Raw genomic sequence first — 22039 nt, forward strand, 5'->3', positions numbered from 1 at the left:
GCATGAGAACTTCCCTGATAATCTCTGTGAAAATGCTATGTCATCAACATAATGTCAGTAGCCTATACCATTCTAATTGGGATATTCGATTAGCAAAGAACCTTTTTACTATCAAATGAACAGTCAACAGGCTTTTCAGAGAAGTAAGAGAAAAGCTGCTGTGGACCAAGATCCCCATTTTCTTAGCCCCCTTATGTATTACCAAAGCAGTTTAAAGATTCCTTGCCAGATATGCATAGTCCACTTTCAGTGAAATTTCATGTTTTAAAAATTAATTTGTAATTAATTTTGTTAACTCAAAAATTAGTATGGGGTTAACCTGGTGGGTTTAGACAACAGTGGGCACAATGTTATCTCAACACATATCACTGGTCTTGCTCTTCAGACTGTTCATCATGATGAAAACAAGCACAATAAGCATGAAGTTTGTTCTAGAGATATAGCTGCCTGTTTTATAACAGATTTTGTGAGCATACTGTTCTAAGTAAATCAACACTTTACAGAGGAATTCCTGAGTTTGCAAAAGCTGGGAGAGCACCAGGACTCAACAGATCTCAGGTAACAAGGGATGGAATGTAGAAACTTAAACTAAGCAGCTGCCTCCTTTTTCTTTACCCACAGAATACTTTACATATTCCTAAAATTATAGTTTCTAAATTCCCTGCCCTTCATACAAGGGCAATTGATGGTGCAGATGATATGGCCAAAAGTGCAAGAAAATGATTTTTTTTTCATTTTAGTGAATGTTCCTTGTTGAAGAAGTAAATTAAGCTACTTTGAAAAACTCCATTCTAATCAGGTATGATTTACTAGATTGATTAGAAAAAAGAAATAGATCTTTCACTCAGAACCTCAGAACGGAGGTCGAAGTAAAATAAGCTTTCTGTGTCATAAATGACTTCTTTTATGTCACACACAGACCAGCCATTTAAAGATCAGCTGCACTGGGAATCAAGTTACTGCATACTTGCTTTGATAACTCAGGTCTACATCACTGTTCAGAAGTAGCCAGAAAAACCTTATTTCTCATAAGTGCTTCAGAGCAAGATACCAGATTCTTATGAGGACAGCAGACAGAGAGTGGAAGCTGAAATCCTTTCCCTGCTCCTTCTTGAATCTGCCATTCTTACAGCCCAGTGAACTAATAATCTTTAAACACTTCTTAGTGCCCTCTCAAGCTAGCATTTCTCTTTGCGAAATGCTAGCTTGAGAGGGCACTAAGAAGTGCAGACTTTTCCAGACAGAGCAGCATTTGGTTATTTTGGAAAGAGCAGCTCTGAATATTCACAGCAATATGTCATAATCCCTACGGGCTGCGCTGCCTCACCCTTTGTCATATATGATATATCATCAGTTCCCAAGATGTTCTGTGGCTATTACATACCAAGAAGTTAAATTCTTTAGTCTAAAACAAATTATCTCTCCAACTTGCTGCTCTGAATGAACACCTGAGATCTAGAAGAGAAAACAGTAATGCAGCCTTTATACAGTGAGTCCCTCCATTCTAATCCACTGCAAATTGTGGTCTACTCAAACTTTACATTTTATACACTTTTTAGACTTCTGGGCTTACCAATTAAACAAACAAACAAACAAACAAACAAAAAAACAACAGCCAAAGGGTTGTGATCAATGGGTCTGTGTCAGGGTGGAGGTCAGTCACAAGTGGTGTCCCGCAGGGGTTGGTCTTGGGACCAGTGCTCTTTAACATCTTCATCAATGACACAGATGATGGCATCGAGTGCACCCTCAGCAAGTTTGCGGATGACACCAAGCTGAGTGGTGCAGTTGATATGGTGGAAGGAAGGGAAGCCATCCAGAGGGACCTGGACAGGCTGGAGAAGTAGGCCCACGAGAACCTAATGACGTTCAATAAAGCCAAGTGCAGGGTGCTGCACTTGGGTCGGGGCAATCCCAGGTATTTATACAAACTGGGGGAAGATCTCCTTGAGAGCAGCCCTGTGGAAAAGGACTAGAAGCTGGACATGAGCCAGCAGTGTGCGCTTGCAGCCTGGAAGGCCTGTGTTCTGGACTGCATTAAACAAGGGGTGTCCAGCTGGGAGAGGGAGGTGATTATCCCCCTCTACTCAGCTCTTGTGAGGCCCCATCTGGAGTACTGCGTCCAGGCCTGGGGCCCCCAGTACAGGAAAGATATTGGAGGACCCTCTCGGAGCAGGTCCAGAGGAGGGCCACTAAGATGATCAGAGGGCTGGAGTACCTTTCCTATGAAGAAGGGTTGAGGGAATTGGGATTGTTTAGCTTGGGAAGAGAAGGCTCTAGGGAGACACCATTGTGGCCTTCCAGTACTTGAATGGAGAGTATAAACAGGAATGGGGATGGCTGTTTATGAGGGTGGATTGTGATATGTCAAGGGGGAATGGTTTTAAATTGAGACAGGGGAGGTTTAAGTTGGATATTAGGAGGAAGTTTTTTACTCAGAGGTTGGTGACACACTGGAACAGGTTGGCCAAGGAGGTTGTGGGTGCCCCATCCCTGGAGGCATTCAAGGCCAGGCTGGATGTGGCTCTTTGAAGCCTCATCTAGTGGTTGGCGACTCTGCACACATCAGGGGGGTTGAAACTAGATGATCATTGTGGTCCCTTTCAACCCAGACCATTCTATGATTCTATGATATGATTCTATGTGGAACTGACAACTGCAAAACACTTTTCCTGTTTGAGTTAATCATGATTCATCCCTGCCATTCCCTCTATATTCAGTAATACTTTAAAATTTTCAAAAGACATTGAAAGCTTAGTAAAAAGGAATGACAAAATGAAATCACCTTAACTCATATTACTACGAGTTTGTCTAGGAAACTAAATGGAAGGAAGGGAGATAAGGTACAGTGAAGAGGTTATTCAGAGACCAGACATCTGGCTTTTTTTGCCTTCTCAAATTCCACACATTATGCAGGTACACCCCAGCCTCAGCTGAAATAAAAGTCTTGCTTACAGTCCATTGTCTCACTGATTTGCAATACAAAACTGAGCTATTTGGAAGAAGAATGTACTAACTGAAATTTTAGGTACAAAAACAAGGGTGGAGAACTCCATTCTTCCCTGAGTTGCTTTTGCAGAGGATACCCAGCACAAAGCAATTCTCACTGGAGCTCTGCTGGTACACAGGCACGGGGACCAGACCGTGAGAAATGAGAACGTGAGGGACTGGACATGACAGTCCAGTATTTTCCATGAAACATACAGAAAAACCCCACCTTGGCTTTTATCCAGCAACACCTATCAACTGGCTCTCAACAGGGAAATGCACTTGGGATTGAAGGTAAGCAGGGGTTGCTGTCTTGCAGGCATGGCCAGACCACACAGTGCCTGGTGTTGGTCAGTCTCAGAGAGCCTATGGCAGCATCCAGGCTGCTCCAGCAGCACAATGCATAGCCTCTTCTGGACTAGTCAGTAACACTGCTCTTCTCCAGCTCGGAATAGGAAGACTCTGAGATAGAGCCTACAGGAAATCTTTAAGCATTTTACAAATGGGAATTTATATCAAGGATACATTGAGAAAAAGTGTGTTTTAATTGCTCTACTTTTAATTCTGCGCTACTGAACAGAATACTTTTGCATTTATAGGCATCCAAGATATCTCACCAGATAGGTGACTTACAAGAGGTGTTTTTGCTGTCATCTTTGTAGATAACCCAACATCCCCTCACCATACAAAATAACAGCAAAATCCACTCCATTCCAACTCCTACAATTAAACACCTGAGGCACTATTTCCTTCACTATTTTGCATTTATATCCGAATAAAACTTATCTCATATGCCACATACTGTCTTTTAAAATAACATTCATTCTGAAATTGTTTCTCTGTCTTGGAATGCTCAAAACTGGAACAGAAAAGATAAAATGTAGTTATTCTGTCCTCCATTTTATAGAGGATGAATCTTTAGCTTATAGAAACAGCTCTGTGAAGTGTATATAACTGAGATGTGCTACTTCAGAGACCCTATATTGCTAATGGATTAATACCAAATCCTAATCTAATGCACACATGTTTGCATTTTGATTTTTATCATCCACTGAGGACAGATAGAAACACTATGAGCTATTTTAGAGAACTCATGGTTGTAGTTCTTTAACAGCTGTGACTATAGCCTAAAGAAGATACTATAGGGAAAAAAAGTGCAATAATGTAAAGTTGAAAAATAAAAAATTAAAAAATACAGGCTGTAGTCTAAGAAAGGCTTGACAAAAATATACAGAAAGAGACACAAAAAGATGCCATAAACATTAGTCACAAAGTAACTAACTGGACAGTGCAGTAAGAGAAGAAAGCTATTAACAAGTGCACTCATTAAAAGCAACTCTTAAAACTTCACCCTGAAAATAGACCTTAGCTACAAATTTTCCAGACAATAAACAATAATTTCAACAGTTGACTGTTCGCAGGTAGAGGAGACTGCATTGTAATTTTTTTTTCAGTTCAGCAATATTAATTATACTTCAGCCATAGCAGAGTATGCAACAAATCAAACTGACATACACTGTGCAGGATTTGGTCAGTATCAGTCACAGACTTCTTTAGCTACAACTACATGCTAAGAGAATGAGCATATTGGAAGGAATCCACTCCAGGATATCTAAAACTCGAATAAAAAGTCATTACTTTTACTCACAGCTGTGTAAAAGTAATCATTGCATACAGGTTACTTGTAAAAACTGATTGATTTTATAACCTCCTGAGAGCTGCATTTAGCAACCATATGTTAGTACACTAAATTAACACTGCTTCTATTGCTATTTATTTGGTACCTCTTAATCACAAATTTGTTCAGGAAAAGTGTTTAATCTGAATGCTGGAATCTATGCCTAGCATGAGAATTTTATTACCATTTCTGGATGCAAACCAAAACCCCAAAAATTATCTGCGCTGTCTTGTTTGAGATAAAAGCTTTATTTATCAAGTATCTGTGCAAATGTCAACTAATCATTTTCATGCTGCTGCACAGTAGATAAAAACATGCTAATATTCCCACCATATAGAAAAACAAGTCACTCGCTTTCTCAGTAGCCATGGAATAAAGGATTGCTAAAAACTAGTAACTTCCTAGTTTTTCACGCTTTACTCTTCAATAATAAAGCTTCTTATACTGGCTGTGCTGCTGGCTGATGTTTTCCACATCCATTTTTTTTTAATTCATTCTCAGCATCAAAGTTGGATAAAAAGCCAAACTTGTCTGTAAGAATTAATATATTTTCTGCAAAGAAATCCTATGTGTTAGCCAAAAAACTTAAACTGTTTTCATTTCTGTATGTTGACTGAATTATGTTAATCTTCTGGCTCTGGGCAAATTAATCTTTTTTTTAGCCATTTTCATGAAAATGTTTTATGGTCTCCAAAGAACTTTAGGTTTTCATGTCTCATCATCTATCCATTTTATTCCTTACTCCTCATCCTAGCTCTGGATTGTAAGCCTCAATTTTTCCCAGGTAGCCATTGACAGTAATAGGCTCTCCCATCTGCTCCTATCACTTTAAGTCTGGTAAAAATAAAAGCTGCTGTTCTTAAGCACATGCCACTGCTTTCACTGCTGCTACGCAGCCACAGGCTGTCTGTTCTGATTCCTTGCCAGTTCTCTTCCTGTGTCACAGCACACAATAGGAAGCCAAAGCCAGGGATGGATGCAGGGAGCCATGGAGGAACAAATCTAAATAAATAAGTGAGTGAGAATGTGATTGACTTGGCTATTTTAACAACCTTATAAACATGTCCACGGGTCAGGAAGCCTCATGGAAGGAATCCAGGGCTTCAGGCTTCCTTGATTATCTGTGACTTCCAGACACAGAAAATAAAAAGCATCTCCATACAGAACGATGAAAACTAGATCTAAATTCCAAACCTGGATGTCTTATTGAAATGAGATCTCTAGGAATGGAAACCAGGCTGACATTGCCTGCAGCAGAGCCCAGAGCCATCCCAGAGTCACTTTCTAGGAGTCTGTCATCAGCAGGTTACAGGATGCTTCAGGAAACAGTACAAAGCATGAATGGCACCTTATATTGTCCTTTATGGATGCCCAAACATTATTTACTGTGCACTGTGCGAACACTGCTCTAAAGACATGACTATCAGTCCTTCCTAGTGCTTTTCAAAGGTGCTAATCACTTGACTATAAGGCATTTCCAAACACTAACATTTCTTGAACAACAAATTTATGAGTTAGGAGCAAGAAATTATTCACTGTTACAGTAGAAGGAAAACTTTGAAAAGACAAACTCTGAAGTTGTCATTTATTGGCATGTCCAAGTAGATGATGTCTAATAACCTTGAAAATTCTTTTTCTAAATATGCAGCATTTTATAACATCTTCTATGTGCCACTGCAGATTTTCATGACAAGCTGCCCCTGAAAAAGATCGGTACACTCAAGCCCCAGTGGCTTTGCTGTGGCATCCACAGAAAGAATGGATGAGGGGTCAGAGGAGGAGGATATGCGCAATTCAAGCAGCTGCTGACTGCCAGTGACCTCCTCTGCACCACATAAGAACCCAGTAGCACAGACAGCAAGAGAAGACAACTAATTCTTCAGGGCAGAGTTATCTGCCTATACCCATGAAATAGCACTACCTCCAGCAATGCTTCTTACTGCAGACAGTAGAGCCTGTTAGGTATTTCCTAATTTCACCGTTTTAATAATATTCTCTTCACCCAGTATTTTGTTTGCAGAAGCATGTAGAGTAGGACCAGTTTCCTGACATCCACTAGCATTGAATAACTCTTCTTCCTTAAATAAAAAAAAAATCACTTTTAGGTTATTCATTTCTCACTCTAAAATCAGTTTTCCTTGCAGTGTGCAGTTCATAGGGACCATTTTCCTGCCAAATTGGGCTGTCAAGAGCACTCCTCAGAACTCCTGCCATTCCAAATGATGTAACTGGCACATGAACAGCACTTAAAAAACAGCATGCACTGTAGACCCAGTGCAGCCATCTGTGCTTCCAGGAAGTATGCTAATTCTTTAGAGAAGGCAGATGTTGCAAGGTCAGAAGCTGAAAATCTTTAGGAAGCTGTACGTTTTATGCCCGACTGAGATTCTTCAGTGGAGTTGTGGGAACAACCCTTCAATGATTACTACAGTCTACACCTTATTAAACATGTTTGTTCTCAAATGAAGACATGTTGGGATGCCTATGACCATTAGTAATAACCAGTAGTTCCATAATAGAAGTAACTACTCTTTTCTACTTTGTTTTTCTGTAGTACTGTCAACTTTTTCATCATGCACTTGACTTCTTTCCATGAACGTATGAACAACAACATGTACAATGATTATGATACTTTTTATCAAAAAACTGGAATCAAAGGTTAGAATGAAGGATCCTAGAAGAGATTAAGCTTGTCTTTCCCACCTAATGGCATATGTATGGGGGCAATTTTCAGAGCTGTTAGCCCTAAGAACTCACTTAACAACAATATCTACAGATTCATGTCACTTTTATTGCTCTATTTATTAAAGCATTCAGACTTTGCTATCATTTCTTTCATTTCATGTTCAGCCCACGCACAATTGATAACATGGTGATATATACAAAAAGATACATGACAACATTTTTTACATCGTATGATTTATGTTTTTTTTCTCCCCTCAAAATTGTTTTTTCTCTGTTCCTATTTTTTACTTTATCATTTATTAATTTGTTATTTATCCTTCTCCTATTTTCACTTAGTCAATTTCTACTCCTTTAGTATCTTTTAAAATTTGTTCATTTCCTCTTTTCTTTTTATTTCTATGTCACTGGACACTCACATTCCCATTCTTCCTTCCTAATGCAACCATGATTTCACAACTTGTGATCCATATTATTATAACTGAGAATCATCTTATCTGTGGTAGTAGATAACTAACCTATGAACACCTCACTGATCTAAAGTAGAGGCACTAAAGGCACTAAGGAGAGTGATGTTAAATTTCAGTCTCCCATAAAGCTGCAGTGCTCAATGATATAGAATCATAGAATCACAGAATCATAGATTCGCTCAGGTTGGAGAAGACCTTAAACATCATCAAGTCCAACCACAACCTAACCAAACTACCCTAACTAACAACCCTGCGCTAAATCATGTCCCTGAGCACCACATCCAAACGGTTTTTAAACACATCCAGGGATGCTGACTCAACCACCTCCCTGGGGAGCCTATTCCAGTGCTTAACAACCCTTTCTGTAAAGAAGTTTCTCCTGATATCCAACCTAAACTTACCCTGATGCAACTTGAGGCCATTTTCCCTTGTCCTGTCACCTGTCACCAGTGAGAAGAGACCAACCCTGCTCTCACTGTAAGCACCTTTCAGATATTGGAAGAGAGCAGTAGGGTCTCCCCTCAGCCTCCTTTTCCCCAGACTAAACAGCCCCAGTTCCTTCAGCCTCTCCTCAGTGGGCATGTTCTCCAAGCCCTTCACAAGCTTTGTTGCCCTTCTTTGGATCTGCTCTAACATCTCAATATCCTTTCTGCACTGGGGTGCCCAAAACTGAACACAGTACTCGAGGTGAGGCCTCACCAGTGCCGAGTACAGGGGCAGGATGACCTCCCTAGTCCTTCTCTTCCCCACCATTCCTGATCCAAGCCAGGATGCCATTGGCCTTCTTGACCAGCTGGGCACACTGCTGGCTCATATTCAGCCGACTGTCCACCAGTACACCAAGGTCCCTTTCCATCAAGCAGCTTTCCAGCCACTTACAGAGTGGGAATTTTAACTGGTCAGATTAAAACTGAGACATCATAAGGGCTTAACTAAAAAGTTATTATCCATCAGAAGTGATAGAACAAGGGGGAAAGATTTTAAACTAAAATAAGGGAGATTTAGATCTGATGTCAGGGCAAATTTTTTCACTGAGAGGGTGGTGAGGCACTGGGAACAGACTGACTATAGAAGCTGTGAATGCCCTGGAGGCATACAAGGCTAGGCTCAATGGCGCCCTGGGCAGACTGATCTAGTAGGTGGGAGCACTGTTCACAGCAGGAGGCTTGGAATTTTAAGGTCCCTTCCAACCCAAGCCATTCTATAATTCTATGATTTACAGCTTGGGAAAACAGAGGAAAAGTCCAGCCATGAGCCAGAGAAGATAACTAATCAGGGCACATAAGCTGAAGCAGTGAAAGCACAACCAAAGACCCCAGCCCTGAAGCCTACTTAGACTGGCAGAAGGTGCTTACATCAGGGACACTGTCAGGCCCTCCAGCAGGTGGAACCAAAAGGGCATGTGCAAATAGAGATGGGAGAAGCATAAAGGCATCAATTCTCATCAGAAGCAAAATTCTGCTTCCACTGAGTTGAAAGAGCCACAGGAGCACCAGAAAGATAAAAACCAATTTAAGTTTGGGAGATATGTGATTGTCAGACATAGCCAAAAGAAAGAGCAACAAGAAATGCCAGACTGAAGAAGTAATGAACGACATGAGAAATGGGGTTTCTCCTTTCCCCCAAAAGCACTCCTCAAATGCTATAGGTTAGGAGATACAAGGGCAAGGCTAGCTGCATGCTATGCCTTTTCAGACAATCCGGCAAAGGCTGCTGTCCATCATGGACAGCTCTCCAGATTTTGCTGCCAGTGTTTTCTGCTAAGGAGACACTTGTTCTTGTAGGAGAGAGTCAATTTTCATCTGGTGGCATGAAATCAACCTTCTGCTGTCTAGTTTCCACAGCTGCAGTGGCTACAGAGTCTACAGAACATGTTAAAAACTAGTCAGTAATATCTGAGTTAATTCATAAAACTCCATAGCATTCAAGCCACTTTTTTCAACATCCGAAGGAAAAAAAGCAGGCACATTAAGAAATCTGTCAAGCAGCTGGCCTCTCACAGCCGTTCTCTAAGTCAGTCTTGTCTTTTGTTACAGTACCACCATGTTTTCTTGGATATTTATGTGGGGCCTCATAGGAAGTGTCTCCAATACCAAGGACACTACAGTGACACAAATAGCTTACAACTGCTGATGGATTCATATTTTGGCATACACAGTACTTCTTTATAACTCTGAGTGATTCATCTTTTAACTGAACAAAAGAACTGTGGCTTAAAGATCACTTCTTTTTTTCCCTCGAAGTCCATCTATACACGCAGTACAAGATGACAAATAACATTATCTTCTGATAACTGCAGAATATCATGGTGATGCCATAAAAACAGAACAAACTGCTTGTAGCAGGATCTGTGCTTTTTAAGCACTGAATATATGCCAGTGCTGGACTCATCTGTGATTACACAGATTTTGTTACTGTCCAGATACACAAGACACAATAAGAGACAAACTCATCAAAGGTAGGAATAAATAAGTTATTTTTGACCCCTGTCACCCAAGAGATATCAGGAGGGGAACACAGCGGTCTTGGAAAAAACTGTTTTGGAAGGATAAGGATTGGTGCACGTTCTTTCCTCCCGCCCCCTGCAGCTGCCTTAATGCCTCCTGACAGCGCTGCTAGAGCTCTGGGCATTCTCTTTCTCAACACAGCTCTGCTTCCCGAGCATATTAATGAAGATGACATCTCTGCCTGCCCCCTGTTCTCTCAGAATGATTCCAGCTAAATACACCTGCCAACATTTCCTTCAGCGTCGCACCAAGTAGCTAATATTCGGACATTCTGTAAATTTTCAAGGCACACTATACATCATTACATTTGTTTGCGTATCACACTTAAAACTGAAAATTAGTTTCATTCCTTCATTGCAGACAGAGATGCAAATGACTGAATGGAGCCAAATCAAGCTCCCTTTTTTGAATTTAAACAAAAACAGTGCCTGTACGACCCAGCAGAAATGTTTCAGTCCTTTTACCAATGAGATTACTACTGCATCCTTTATCACGTAACCTTCAAACATTACAGACTGTTCCTTGCAACAATATGAGGACTTTTCAAAAAAATTTTAAAATCGCATTTCAGCTGGTAGCAATGAAAATAAATGAAAACGAAACCACTGTCAAGTATGCCACATCTGAGCTATTACAAACAATTACTACGGCAGTAATGAAGCAGTCTAAAAAGCAAGGTATCCAGCGACAAAGCCCAACATTCATTTTTTTCCCACCACATCCTCAGAGCCAGGCAAACAAGCCGAAAATAATCAAAAGTGCTAGGTGATTGCACAGCGAAGTTTTGTTTCCTAATTACAAATACCATGCCTGCGCCCAGACAAAAGAAACCCCGGTGAACTGACGCAAGCCTCTCTCATGAGCTGCAGTAGAATTAAAATGCAGCTGCCTGATTTTCAGTAATGAGGTCTGGGTTGCTTTGCTTCCTGCTAACAAACATTTCCCCCCTTTTCTGTCTAAAGAAACTGGAACAATAGAGGCATTAATCAGAAAACCTGCATATCAGCCTCTCGGTATAAAGAGACGCTTACCTTCTAAAGACTTGAAGAGGCCTTTCTACAGGGAAAATAGTACAGATGCTTTATTGCTGCACTTCAGCATCCCTCTTTCTGTAGCAGTTTACTAGGAATACAGATCCTCCACCATTTTCTTGTCACGTGACTAGTGGCTCTGTTAAATAAGGGTGATCACCTGCCTTCAGATAGCCTGCCGTATGAACCAGCTACCACGGGGCTTTGGGTAAGGGAGCATTGAAATGAACACAGAACAGCGCTTTAGCTGCGGAAACAGATTTTTTGCATTCCCTGCGGAGCTCTGTCATAGCATCTCCAAACTTTACACGGCAAGTCAGCTGGCTGCAGTGAAAAGCTCCCTGCTGCTTCATTTCAGAGCCTGAGGAAAGCCGGCGATGAGAGATTGCGTGACAAAAGTTCTTATGGATTCAACCCATCTCACCCCTCATTTCTGTTTGCATCGATGGTTATAGAGCACATGCATATTCAAACATGCTTTACATAATTTGTTAGTTTGCAATTCAGCTATGGAAATGCATATGTAAATCTTTATTTATTTATTTATTTATTTTAAGCACAATTCACAAACACGGGTGAATACTGGCAACATAAAAGCATATCCAAACCAAGAAGAAACGCTCATAGCCTGTACTGTTGACTGTATTTTTTAGGGATCTGCTTCCCACGTAGCATAGCATCACATCCTCCTTCCTGAAAGCCTACTGAGTATAGACAAGCCAAATTAAAAAGAGCTGTACATCCTTTTTCTTTACAGTCCTGTAAAGGAAAAGAGAAAGGCAGCAGGTCCTAGGGCTGCCTTACCTTCAGCTAGTTTGTCCCCTCCTTGAAGATGACTTATATGAGAACTGGAGATGTTTCCACATCAAATTTCTAAGCCATAGGCATTCAAAAACAGAATCCTAACCTTGTTTTGTCATTACATCTCCATGAACATCTACAGAACACCTTAAATAAAAATTCAGTGGTTCCCACCTTGTTCTTCAAAATGTTAGTAATTCTGTAAGAAAACATCTCCTGACCTACTGCAGATCTTCTGGTAAATCAGTCCTCACACAACATTTTAAAGAATAACAGAACACTGAGAACTAAAAAAATAATCACCAAAATTAAAATATACTTTCTAAAGAGGACGCTGCTGCAGAAATGTGATCTTTGATGTTACTGCCACCTAACTAAATAAAATTCTCAAATACGGGGATAATTTTTAGCACTTTTTCAATTGGACGATTTTTAATTTATTTTAAGTCCCAAGTGTAGATACTCAGAAGCTGCACAGGAAATAGAGCTATAAAGTATTTCTATACAGTAGAAGTCATTAGCAAAATGAAATTGGGATAGTGGTAGAAGCTGCAGCTTTGACCCTCTGCGCTCAGAATGGCACAGATTGTCTTTGAGATTTTGAGCCTCTGCTGGGACCCACAAAATTCACTGCAGCTCACTGTCAAAGACAAGTCTATGTCAACAGCATTAAGCCTGAAAGCTCACTAATGCTAAAATTTTGTCATTGATTGCACAGGTTCGAAAAATAAATAGTGAATTAGCTCAGAAAAAGGTAGAGTTTTGAATAGTAGGGTATTTTTTTTATGTGACCACAAAACAATACAAACATAGTCCAGGTCTTTCTGGTTTAAAAAGTGGATCTATCAGCTTCACCTCACAATTTAATAAATTCTCAGGATCTCAAGTAGGTAACAGTAAGTAGACTTTTCTTTCTCTTTCTATCACTCCATTGTTGTCCTCCTAACGTGTTAAAAACTTTTTAGTGTGTTTGGTATTTTGCATGTAAATATTAATATTTTTACAAAAATGAGATCATCACCATATTGGCTGCTGCTATTGTTTAACAGCTGGCTCTGCAATGGAAAACTGGGTTTTTAGTTTTAATTAATTTTCAACCTCCAGATGGTGATGGAAAATATTGTATCACCCCAAAATTGATAACAAAAAAGATGGTTGTCATGACTTCACAGACCAAATCAAGTACAGGGAAAGAAATGGTGCTATAAAAATGCAGGCATGAACAACATATGTTATCACTTCCATCAGTTAAAATAAAAGGTTAGTAGTGAGATTCACTGATATTACAATGGATTGTTATTATTTTTTTAAAAAAAGAAAGCGTTTTAATTTACAGCTCTGTTGTCGGAAATTTCTCTGCTTTGAATGTGGCCCAGTGATAATATTACTTACACAGATGCAATATTTTCACAAAGGATAATGCATGACATGTAGTTGCAAATCCGTAATGTATATTATTACAGTGATGATAATGACCCAACACATAATAGTGCAACACATATTAATAGTATAGCTCCCATCCATAGTAGCATGCTCTGAGCCTGCAATCCTAAGAGACTCACTCATCCCAATCAAAACTTCAGCTCAGTTTTCAATCTTTTCCAATTTTTTTACAAGGCATTTATCTCTTATTTGCATGGACTATCCTCCCCAGGTTTTGCTCCTTTCCCAGTCTGCTTGTTTTGAACCTTTAAAGCACACTCCTTGTGCTTAGTGAATTGTCACACATTGTACTGCCAAGCGAGAGATTTCAAACCCATCATCTTGTAGGTCAGCAGGAGTTGGAAGCATCACTGAAGCAGCATGCTTAGTTCCCAGAGTGCCTGGAATCACTTTACAGTGAATTTGGCCCATTAATAAACAATGGTAGACGTGAAAGATGACAGCTCCACGGGTATACAGGGAGAAAAAAGAAACAGAAACATTCACAGGGAAGTAAAGGTTATTTTGCAGGATGTGGCCTCTTAAATTTACTGCAGATTTTCAGTCCTTCAGACTTCCTAAACATAGCAGCACGATTTGATCATTAAAGCTAGGAGCAAACCTGGGCTCTCTGCTTCATTACCTTATCCTAGTCTGAGGGTGATAATATAGACATTTCGAGAAAATACTATAAAATACTAACAAAAATCCCTGCTCATCTGGAGTTGATATTTTTTCTCTTTTAACAGGTTCCACTCTGCCATTGTTTCAATGCAGTACTGGACATTGATCCTGGACTTGAATCATTAATGCGCAGTTGATGCGCACTGGGCTAACGTCTGCAAACAAACTGCAGACTTTGTCCCAGAACTCTTACTAATCTTGAAATAGTCGCAGATTTTATTTTGATTGTATTTGATTATCTTCATTGTCAGTGTGATTAAATATGATTAAAACAGACTTCTCTATTGAATATTTACTGGGCTTCTTACAATACTAGACAGTAGTAGCAATCAGCAGTACAGCAACAGTCAAAGAGATATTTTGGATGGAGGCAGTGGAAGAAGTATCTTTGCCAAAGAGTTACTACAGAAGTGAGCAGAAGAGATTGATTCCTGTTTCTCTGAAAACATGCTACCTGGAAGATAAATTCCTTTTTTTTTTCTTTTTTCCTATTTTTTAAGTACAAGATTTATTCCAGTATATTAAATAAATGTTGGCAGTTGTTCAAAAGAAATTCTTTGTCTTCTTGCTCAGTTTTGCCACCAGCTTTTCAAGATCACCCCCAAACCTTCCAAACTTCAGTGCCCTTAATACCACTCTATTTCTTAATTCTCTAGTTTGTAGCATTTCCCTGTTTTTTCTAACTATTCCAACAGAAAAAAAAAATACAATAATCCTTTCCTACAGCAAAGATAAGAGCAAGAATGATCGGTTATACACAGCCACAAACACAGTGTGAGAAGTGTGCTGATACGTAAAAGCTAGCATGATATTCTCCCTCTGGCGCTCCAGTACTGCGTCATCACCTAGCTTCATAGAGTTATGTAAGACACGCAGGCTTTCTATTAGGAACAAAATGACCTTCAGTGTTCATAAATTTTATTTCTATCTCTAGTAGCAGCAGCAGTGAAGTATGTTATCCTGCCTCTGTGTTTAACTTGGCAGGCAGCTAAGTATCTCAGGGCTACTCGCCCACTCCTCACCGCCTTGCTCTCCAAAGGGATGGGAGAGAAAATGAAACAAAAAAGTAAAATCCATGTGTTGAAATAAAGACTATTTACTAAGATAGAAGAGGAAGGGAAAATATAATAATACTGATAGAATACACAAAACAACTGATGCAATTGCTCACCACTAGCTGATTGATGCCAAGCTAATTCCTAGCAGCAGCTGCCCTCAACCAATTCCTCCCATTTTTACAGTTCTACACCTTGTCACATGGTATGGAATATCCCTTTAGCCAGTTTGGTTCAGGTGTCCTGGTTCTGAACCAACCCAGCTCCATGTTCACCTCCACACTTCCATGCTCCTCACTAGTAGGACAGTGTGAGAAGCTGAAATCTCCTTGGCTAGAGTAGTGCTGTTCAGCACTACTCAGCAACAACTAAAACACTGCTGTGCTATCAACACTGTCATACCAGCCCTATGGACAGGACATGCGCACGCCCAACATGTATACAGTGCTCCAAGAATTCTTCCTTTTTAAATACAGTCATATTTCGCTGCTTAAATATGGGAAGAAATACAAAAAGCTATTTTCTTCCTGAAAAGACAAACATTAATAATGTGTTATAAAATCCTCTTGTAGTTTTTCATCAGGCTGAACAAAGCCTACGTGTCTATTATTTCTGGTCTTTATTACAGAGTCAGATTTTTATCCTGTCTTCAGCGCCCTAACAATACCAAATATTCAGTCACTTCTCTTACTGTTGCTTTTTTTTTTTTTTTTTTCCTGCAGCAGCAAGAAAGGACAGGAGAGAAGAACTCTATCATCAGTTACCATCAGTTACAGGCATTCTTAAAATCCACTTGAATACTTTGAAAGCTATTCTTTTGACATTAGAATAAAGGGGGCAGTGACCAGCAGACACAAAGACTTTAATCTTCTTAATTTTCCTTATTTCCTTAAATTAATGTCATCTCTGCTCCAATCCTTCATCCCTGAGGAAATCTCCCAAGGGCATCTCACCCAATAATTTCCTTTGCTCTTTGCCATGCCCATATTCCTCATATCTCAAACTCAACCAAGACATTGCTACAATTCAAGTTGCATCCAGTATTAACCCCTTTAATGAGCTCCTCTGCATTGGTGAGCAGCTGGTTCAGTAACACTTCAACTCTGGTTGGTTTGTGTAACATGTGAACCAGGGAGTTATCCTCAATGAACTCAGGAGTCTCCTGGATTGCTTGGAGCCTATGGCATTGCCTTCCTAGAAGACATTCAGATGGTTGAAAACTCTCATCAAGATGAGAGCCTGCAAGCATAAAACATCTTGCAGTTGAAGCAAGAAGGCCTCATCCACAGGATCTCTCTGCTCAGGTGACCTGCAGTAGACCCTGACCACCAGATGTCCTTTACTGATTTGGTCCCTGATTCTTACCCACAGACTCACAACCTGGTCATGGCTGTTTCTCAGAGACAGCTCTTCGCAATGTAGCCTCTTCTTAAAGTAGAGGGAAACCTCATACCTCCTTCCCTGCTAATCTCTTCTGAAAAGCCTGTAGCCCTCAAACATCATGCTCTAGCTGAGCAAATCAAAGCCTCTGTGACCACGCTGCTGGGTACCTCTAGGGACTAAAAAGTCTGAAGCCATTATGTAACTGACCAAAGATGTCAGCTTATTATAACTTCAGTGAAATTCAGCTATAAATTACATGAGAATCTGAGGAGGAAACTGTGCTGTAAAGCAATCTCTATCTGTAAGAAATTCTCATAAAAAAAGGAATAATAGTAATGGTGAAAAGTACTCTTATTAGAGTTTGTATCTTATCAACACAAAACATCTAGCAACAGAACACAAAACCAAAGGAAAGTAGATTTTAAAGGTTCTATGTTTCCATAAATATTTGTTAATGCAGATGCTGAATGCAGATGACTTACTTGCTGTTCTTCACTTCTCTGGCCTTCAGCTTCATTACTGTTAAGTAGAATCATAGAATCATAAAAACATAGAATCACTAGGGCTGGAAAAGATCTCCAAGATCATATTTCCCCACTAACCCACGTCCACCACCTCCCTGGGCAGTCTGTTCCAGCACCTGACCACTCTTTCAGAGAAGAAGTATTTCCTAATGTCCATCTTGAATCTCTCCTGATGCAAGTTCAGGACATTCCCTCTAGTTCTATCACTAGTTACACCAGAGAAGAGGACCACCCCACGTTGCCACAACCTCCCTTCAGAGTGTAGTTGAGAGCCTCCTCTTCTTCAGACTAAACAACCCCAGTTCTCTCAGATGCTCCTCATAAGGCCTCTCACCAGCTTTATTGCCCTTCTCTGAACACACTCCAGGTGTTAATGTCTTTCTTGTAGTGAGGAGCCCAAAACCGCACAGTACTTGAGGTTCAGCCTCACCAGTGCTGAGTACAGAGGGACGATCACTTCCCTGCTCCTGCTGGCAACACTATTTCTGATACAAGCCAAGATGCCACTGGCTTTCTTGGCCTCCAGGGCACACTGTTGGCTCATGTTCAGCTGAGCGTTGACCAACATCCCCAGGTCTGTTTCTTCCACACAGGCTTCCAGCCACTCTGCCCCAAGCCTGTAGCATTGTCTGGGGTGGTTGTGGCCAAAGAGCAGGACCTAGTACTTCGTCTTTTTGAACTTCATCCCGTTGGTCTCAGCCCAGCAATCCAGCCTGCCCACATCCCTCTGTAGGGACTTTCCCTCAGGAAATTGACACCTCCTGCCAACTTGGTGTCATGTGCAAACATTGATGGTGTGCTCAATCCCTTCGTCCAGGTCATCAATAAAGATAGTAAATAGGACAGGCCCCAGTACTGACATTTGGGGAATAAAGGTACAGAAACAGCCACTGATACCCCCTGAAAATATATATGTTACATACAACATTGTTGGTTCAGATAAAAAAAAAATCCCACAGTGGAAATTTCCAAGGTTTCTACACCAAGGATCACTGTCTCCTTTCCTTACAGGATGCACTGCATTCCACCACACATTTAACTGAAAACACTCTTATTGGTTTACAGAAAACATTATTATGGTATTTTATGGTTTGGACTTTAACTGAGGAAGCAGTTGAAAAGAGTATACTACACCACAAGAATAATTAACGTTCTACATCTGAAATACGAATGAATAAAAACTGGTATTGTATAAAAGATTCAAGTTTTTACTTCCGAGGCCTACAGAAATTCCTAAACAACAGTAGATTACTGCACAAAATGGATTCAATAAATCATAGCAAAAAGAAGTACAAAATACCTATTTATCCATGGCCATAGGGATTATTTTTCTTGCATCAGAGTAAGTGTGAAAACCAGGGGCTTTTTTGAGGGATCTCACAAGGTATCTTCATGTTTCAAAATCTTAACTCCATTGTGCTGATTTATAAAAGTAATTTAAAAGCAGACACCTGGAACGGTTCTCTTTTTCTCTCTAGAACATTAGCATCACTGGCAACTCAAACCCCAGGATGCTGCCTACATGTAATTACTCAATGTGACTTAAGCAGGGTCAGCATCTGGCTGCTTTTAACTTAAAATGTTTTTTGTGGAAGACAAAGGACTTAACAGTCAATTTGTTCATATGAGATTTGCAAGCCTACCTGTAGCCAACACCTCTAAACAACTCCTGCACTGTTCTTTCCTATTTACTGGTTTGTTTGTTTGTTTTGTGAGCAGAGGTGATAAGCATTTTTTGTTTTGAAGGCTTTCACTAGAAATTACTTGCCTGTTTAAAATAATAAACAAACAAACAAACAAACAAATAAATTTCCAGTTAAATCCAGCAAAGCTGGTGGTAAGGAGGGCTTCCAGGGCATTCCTAACAAGCAGATCATGTTAGAGCCAAGGAATGTTTAGTTTCTGTAGATGAAGAAATCCCAGGACACTTTTCCACACACTAACGTGGATTCAAAACTACCGCTTGGAGATTTGGGTTGTTTTGCTTTTTGAAAATTCCTCTTCTGCATAGAATTGCAGTATTTCAGCTTTTCCTTCTAGAATAGAAATTAGAAATTTGGTGGACTGCTTGCAATAAGCATGTGCTAACTAATTTTACTTCTGCTAAATTCAAGGTCAAGTACTCAGCATTTAGTTTACTTCAGACAGCACAGAATTCAGTGGCACCTACCTCCCACCACTCTTTCTGAAGATTTGCCCTTTTCTTGAGGACAGTAAATGCTCACCTGCATCATCAAAAGTTGTCATTGCTCCACAGAAGCAGAGCCCTCCTCATCATACATATTCTTCCAGTACTGTCTGCTTAGAAACTGAGGCAATTTCAGCCAGGGACAAAGCTAGGGTGTGAAGCATACAGCTCAAAATACTGTCTGTTAAAACAACCTAAGATGATAAAGTTTAAACCTGAAAGAAATATGGTTACTTTTCAGGGTGTCTAAGACTGAAATTACATTTAGAATGAACAAAGCACTGATTCTATATTAAAAACAGCTCAGCTATTACAGTGTCTGATCTTGTGCTACTAACACACACTGAAAAAAGTGTGAAAATATTTAGAGGGGTGGTATTTTAACAAGTCTGGGGGAAGACAAAGTGACAGGTACTGAACTCTTCATTTTGGAAATGTTAATAAGCTGTGAACTGCTACGTTTGGGTTAATAAAAAGCTATGCTTTTCTATCAGAGACTATGTATATGCTGTTAGCAAGAACACAGACAGGCATGCTTTGAGGGAAAAAGAGCCTATTGCTAAAATTGCCAAATTGTTAGTGAAAACACAAGAACAAAAGTGTTTAAAATAAACTGCAAGTCAGAACTTGATAACAGAAGTTGTGGATGCCATGTGTCTACACTGAAGTGCTTAGGAAAAACTGGAATAAAAGATCAGTCTTGTATTTCACAAAAACAGCATGTTTCCACATTTCATTCCAAACACACTGTTCTGGGTAAGTGCAGTTGAAAAGGAAAACAAGTATGAAGAAGTGACATCTCTCTTTTCTACTCGGAATTTTCTTTTGCTGTTTACAAGAATTTCACTATATAAACAACGCATTAGTTTCCTTTTTGTAAAACTGTAAGCCTGGCACTTGCAGATGTCCAGGAGAAGTGAAGCCAGACTTCCATACTTGCATCTCGAAGGCTATCCTAATCCACTGGATGAGTTACAACCTCATGCTTGTAAAAGATAAAACAACAGCAGAAGCGCTAAAACAGTCCAGTAAATGGAGTCTAGAGGGTCACCTTTCTCTGTCTGGTGGAAGTCAGTAAAGCTGCCAATGCAGAGGTTGTACATTCACCTGAAGGGAGATGTAAATACACTAAAACTGTCTCAACAACCAAGCCAGCCTGCACAGAAAAAAAGGCTGCTCAGATCTGATTAGAGCTTGGAAATAACTACAGAAATAGCAATTTTCCATCATCCTTTACCGTCTTCTAAAAGCAGTAACTTCTTCTGACCCTACATGTCTACTGCTTCCCATCTTCATTACAAACATTTTTCCACAAGGCAGAAATAGCATTTCACTTCAATGCCTTCATAATCTCAGCATTGGCACTGCACTGCACTTGGATGGGCGATACCACCAGTACCTAGCCCAGGAGGTATCCTGGCCACATCTGTTTCAGACTTCAATGCAGATTATAAAGTCTATTGGACTTTGCCAAAGACAGATTTTTTTCTGCAAGGAAATGGATTTACAGTCTTCCAGCACTACAAAAGAGTCTTAATTTGATTCACACTCAAGCAACCAAGAATCAAGATTCTGTTTTGATACAGTGATGAATATAGTGATACTAAAATCACATAAATAAAATGAGTAATTCAGACTTGAAAGATTTGATATCTCTTAATGATCTCATAGAATTTAAGAACTCTGATAACTAGTGAACTGAAGACACTTGAAAAGAAACAGATAGGGTTTTTTTCTTACCCTGATTTCTCACTCAGTTTTCTTTCACTGTTGAGAACCACTGCCTCTTCTTTCAGTTCTTGTTCTGTTAATGTGTTATTCCCAAGCTTCTGTTGATCATTCGTTTCCCATGCACCATTACCATCATCCACCTGCAACACAAAAGCATGTGTTCTTGTGATGTCCAAACTGTCATCCTCAGTAGACAGCACAACAAAGGAAGGGCAGCTCTCATGTTCAAATGATTTTGGAAAAGAAGTTTCTACCTGAAATTCTGCTCGAGTTTCAAGAGTTGATTCTTCCACTACAGCAGTTTCTGTTATTTTGCCAGAATGTCCAGATTCAAATTCTGGCATCTCTGACTCAGCAGAAATTTCCACAGATGAAACATCACTGACTTCATTTTGGCCCAATATAATCCAACCCTCATCTTGCCCAAATCTTTCTCCTGATCCCCTTTCATCTTCCAGTTTTTGAGGCACAACAGAGGAGTTTTTCTCATCTAAGTCCCATTCAGTCCCATGAGCAGATTGGTCTTCCCTTTCATTTATTACGGAGATTGACTGAAAGGTATCCAATGGGCCTGGTGAAAAGCCTTCATTAGATTCTGTTTGTCCAGGTACAACAGCCTCTTGAAACACAAAATCACTTTCCCTTGCTGAAGGCATATTTTCTTCCTCGGTAACAACGATGTAATCCATCTCCACTGAAGTCGGATCTCCGTGAACCTTCATCCTCATATCCTCCTTACTCTCTGTACTTTCCAGTTCAGGGCTCTCAGAAGAATTTCTTGGCTTATCCTCCCTTCTAAGCAGGGAAGTAGTGCCAGCTTCTAAAAAAACAGACAAACATAAATTCTTTTTAGTTTTTGAATTACTATTCTAGTCACCATGATTTCTTCAGATCA

The 22039-nt window shown here is 40.0% G+C and overlaps 1 protein-coding gene across 8 annotated transcripts in view; it reads right to left on the reverse strand.

Moving 5' to 3' along the window:
- The window catches only part of PRUNE2 (prune homolog 2), a 133918-nt gene that overhangs the window by 25376 nt on the left and 86503 nt on the right, over positions 1–22039 (reverse strand). For 7 of the 8 annotated variants that reach the window (XM_040656584.2, XM_015280360.4, XM_015280359.4 and 4 more), the window contains 2 exons: positions 21399–21964; positions 21154–21284 (listed from right to left, as the gene is read on the reverse strand). In XM_040656584.2, the coding sequence (XP_040512518.1) occupies positions 21154–21284; positions 21399–21964 (697 nt within the window). Of the gene's footprint in view, positions 1–11356; positions 11481–21153; positions 21285–21398; positions 21965–22039 lie in introns of those variants that run through there. The other variant, XM_046905512.1, reaches the window with a different exon arrangement.

This window comes from Gallus gallus, chromosome Z (genome assembly GCF_016699485.2).
Source record: "Gallus gallus isolate bGalGal1 chromosome Z, bGalGal1.mat.broiler.GRCg7b, whole genome shotgun sequence".
NCBI classification, from domain to species: domain Eukaryota; kingdom Metazoa; phylum Chordata; class Aves; order Galliformes; family Phasianidae; genus Gallus; species Gallus gallus.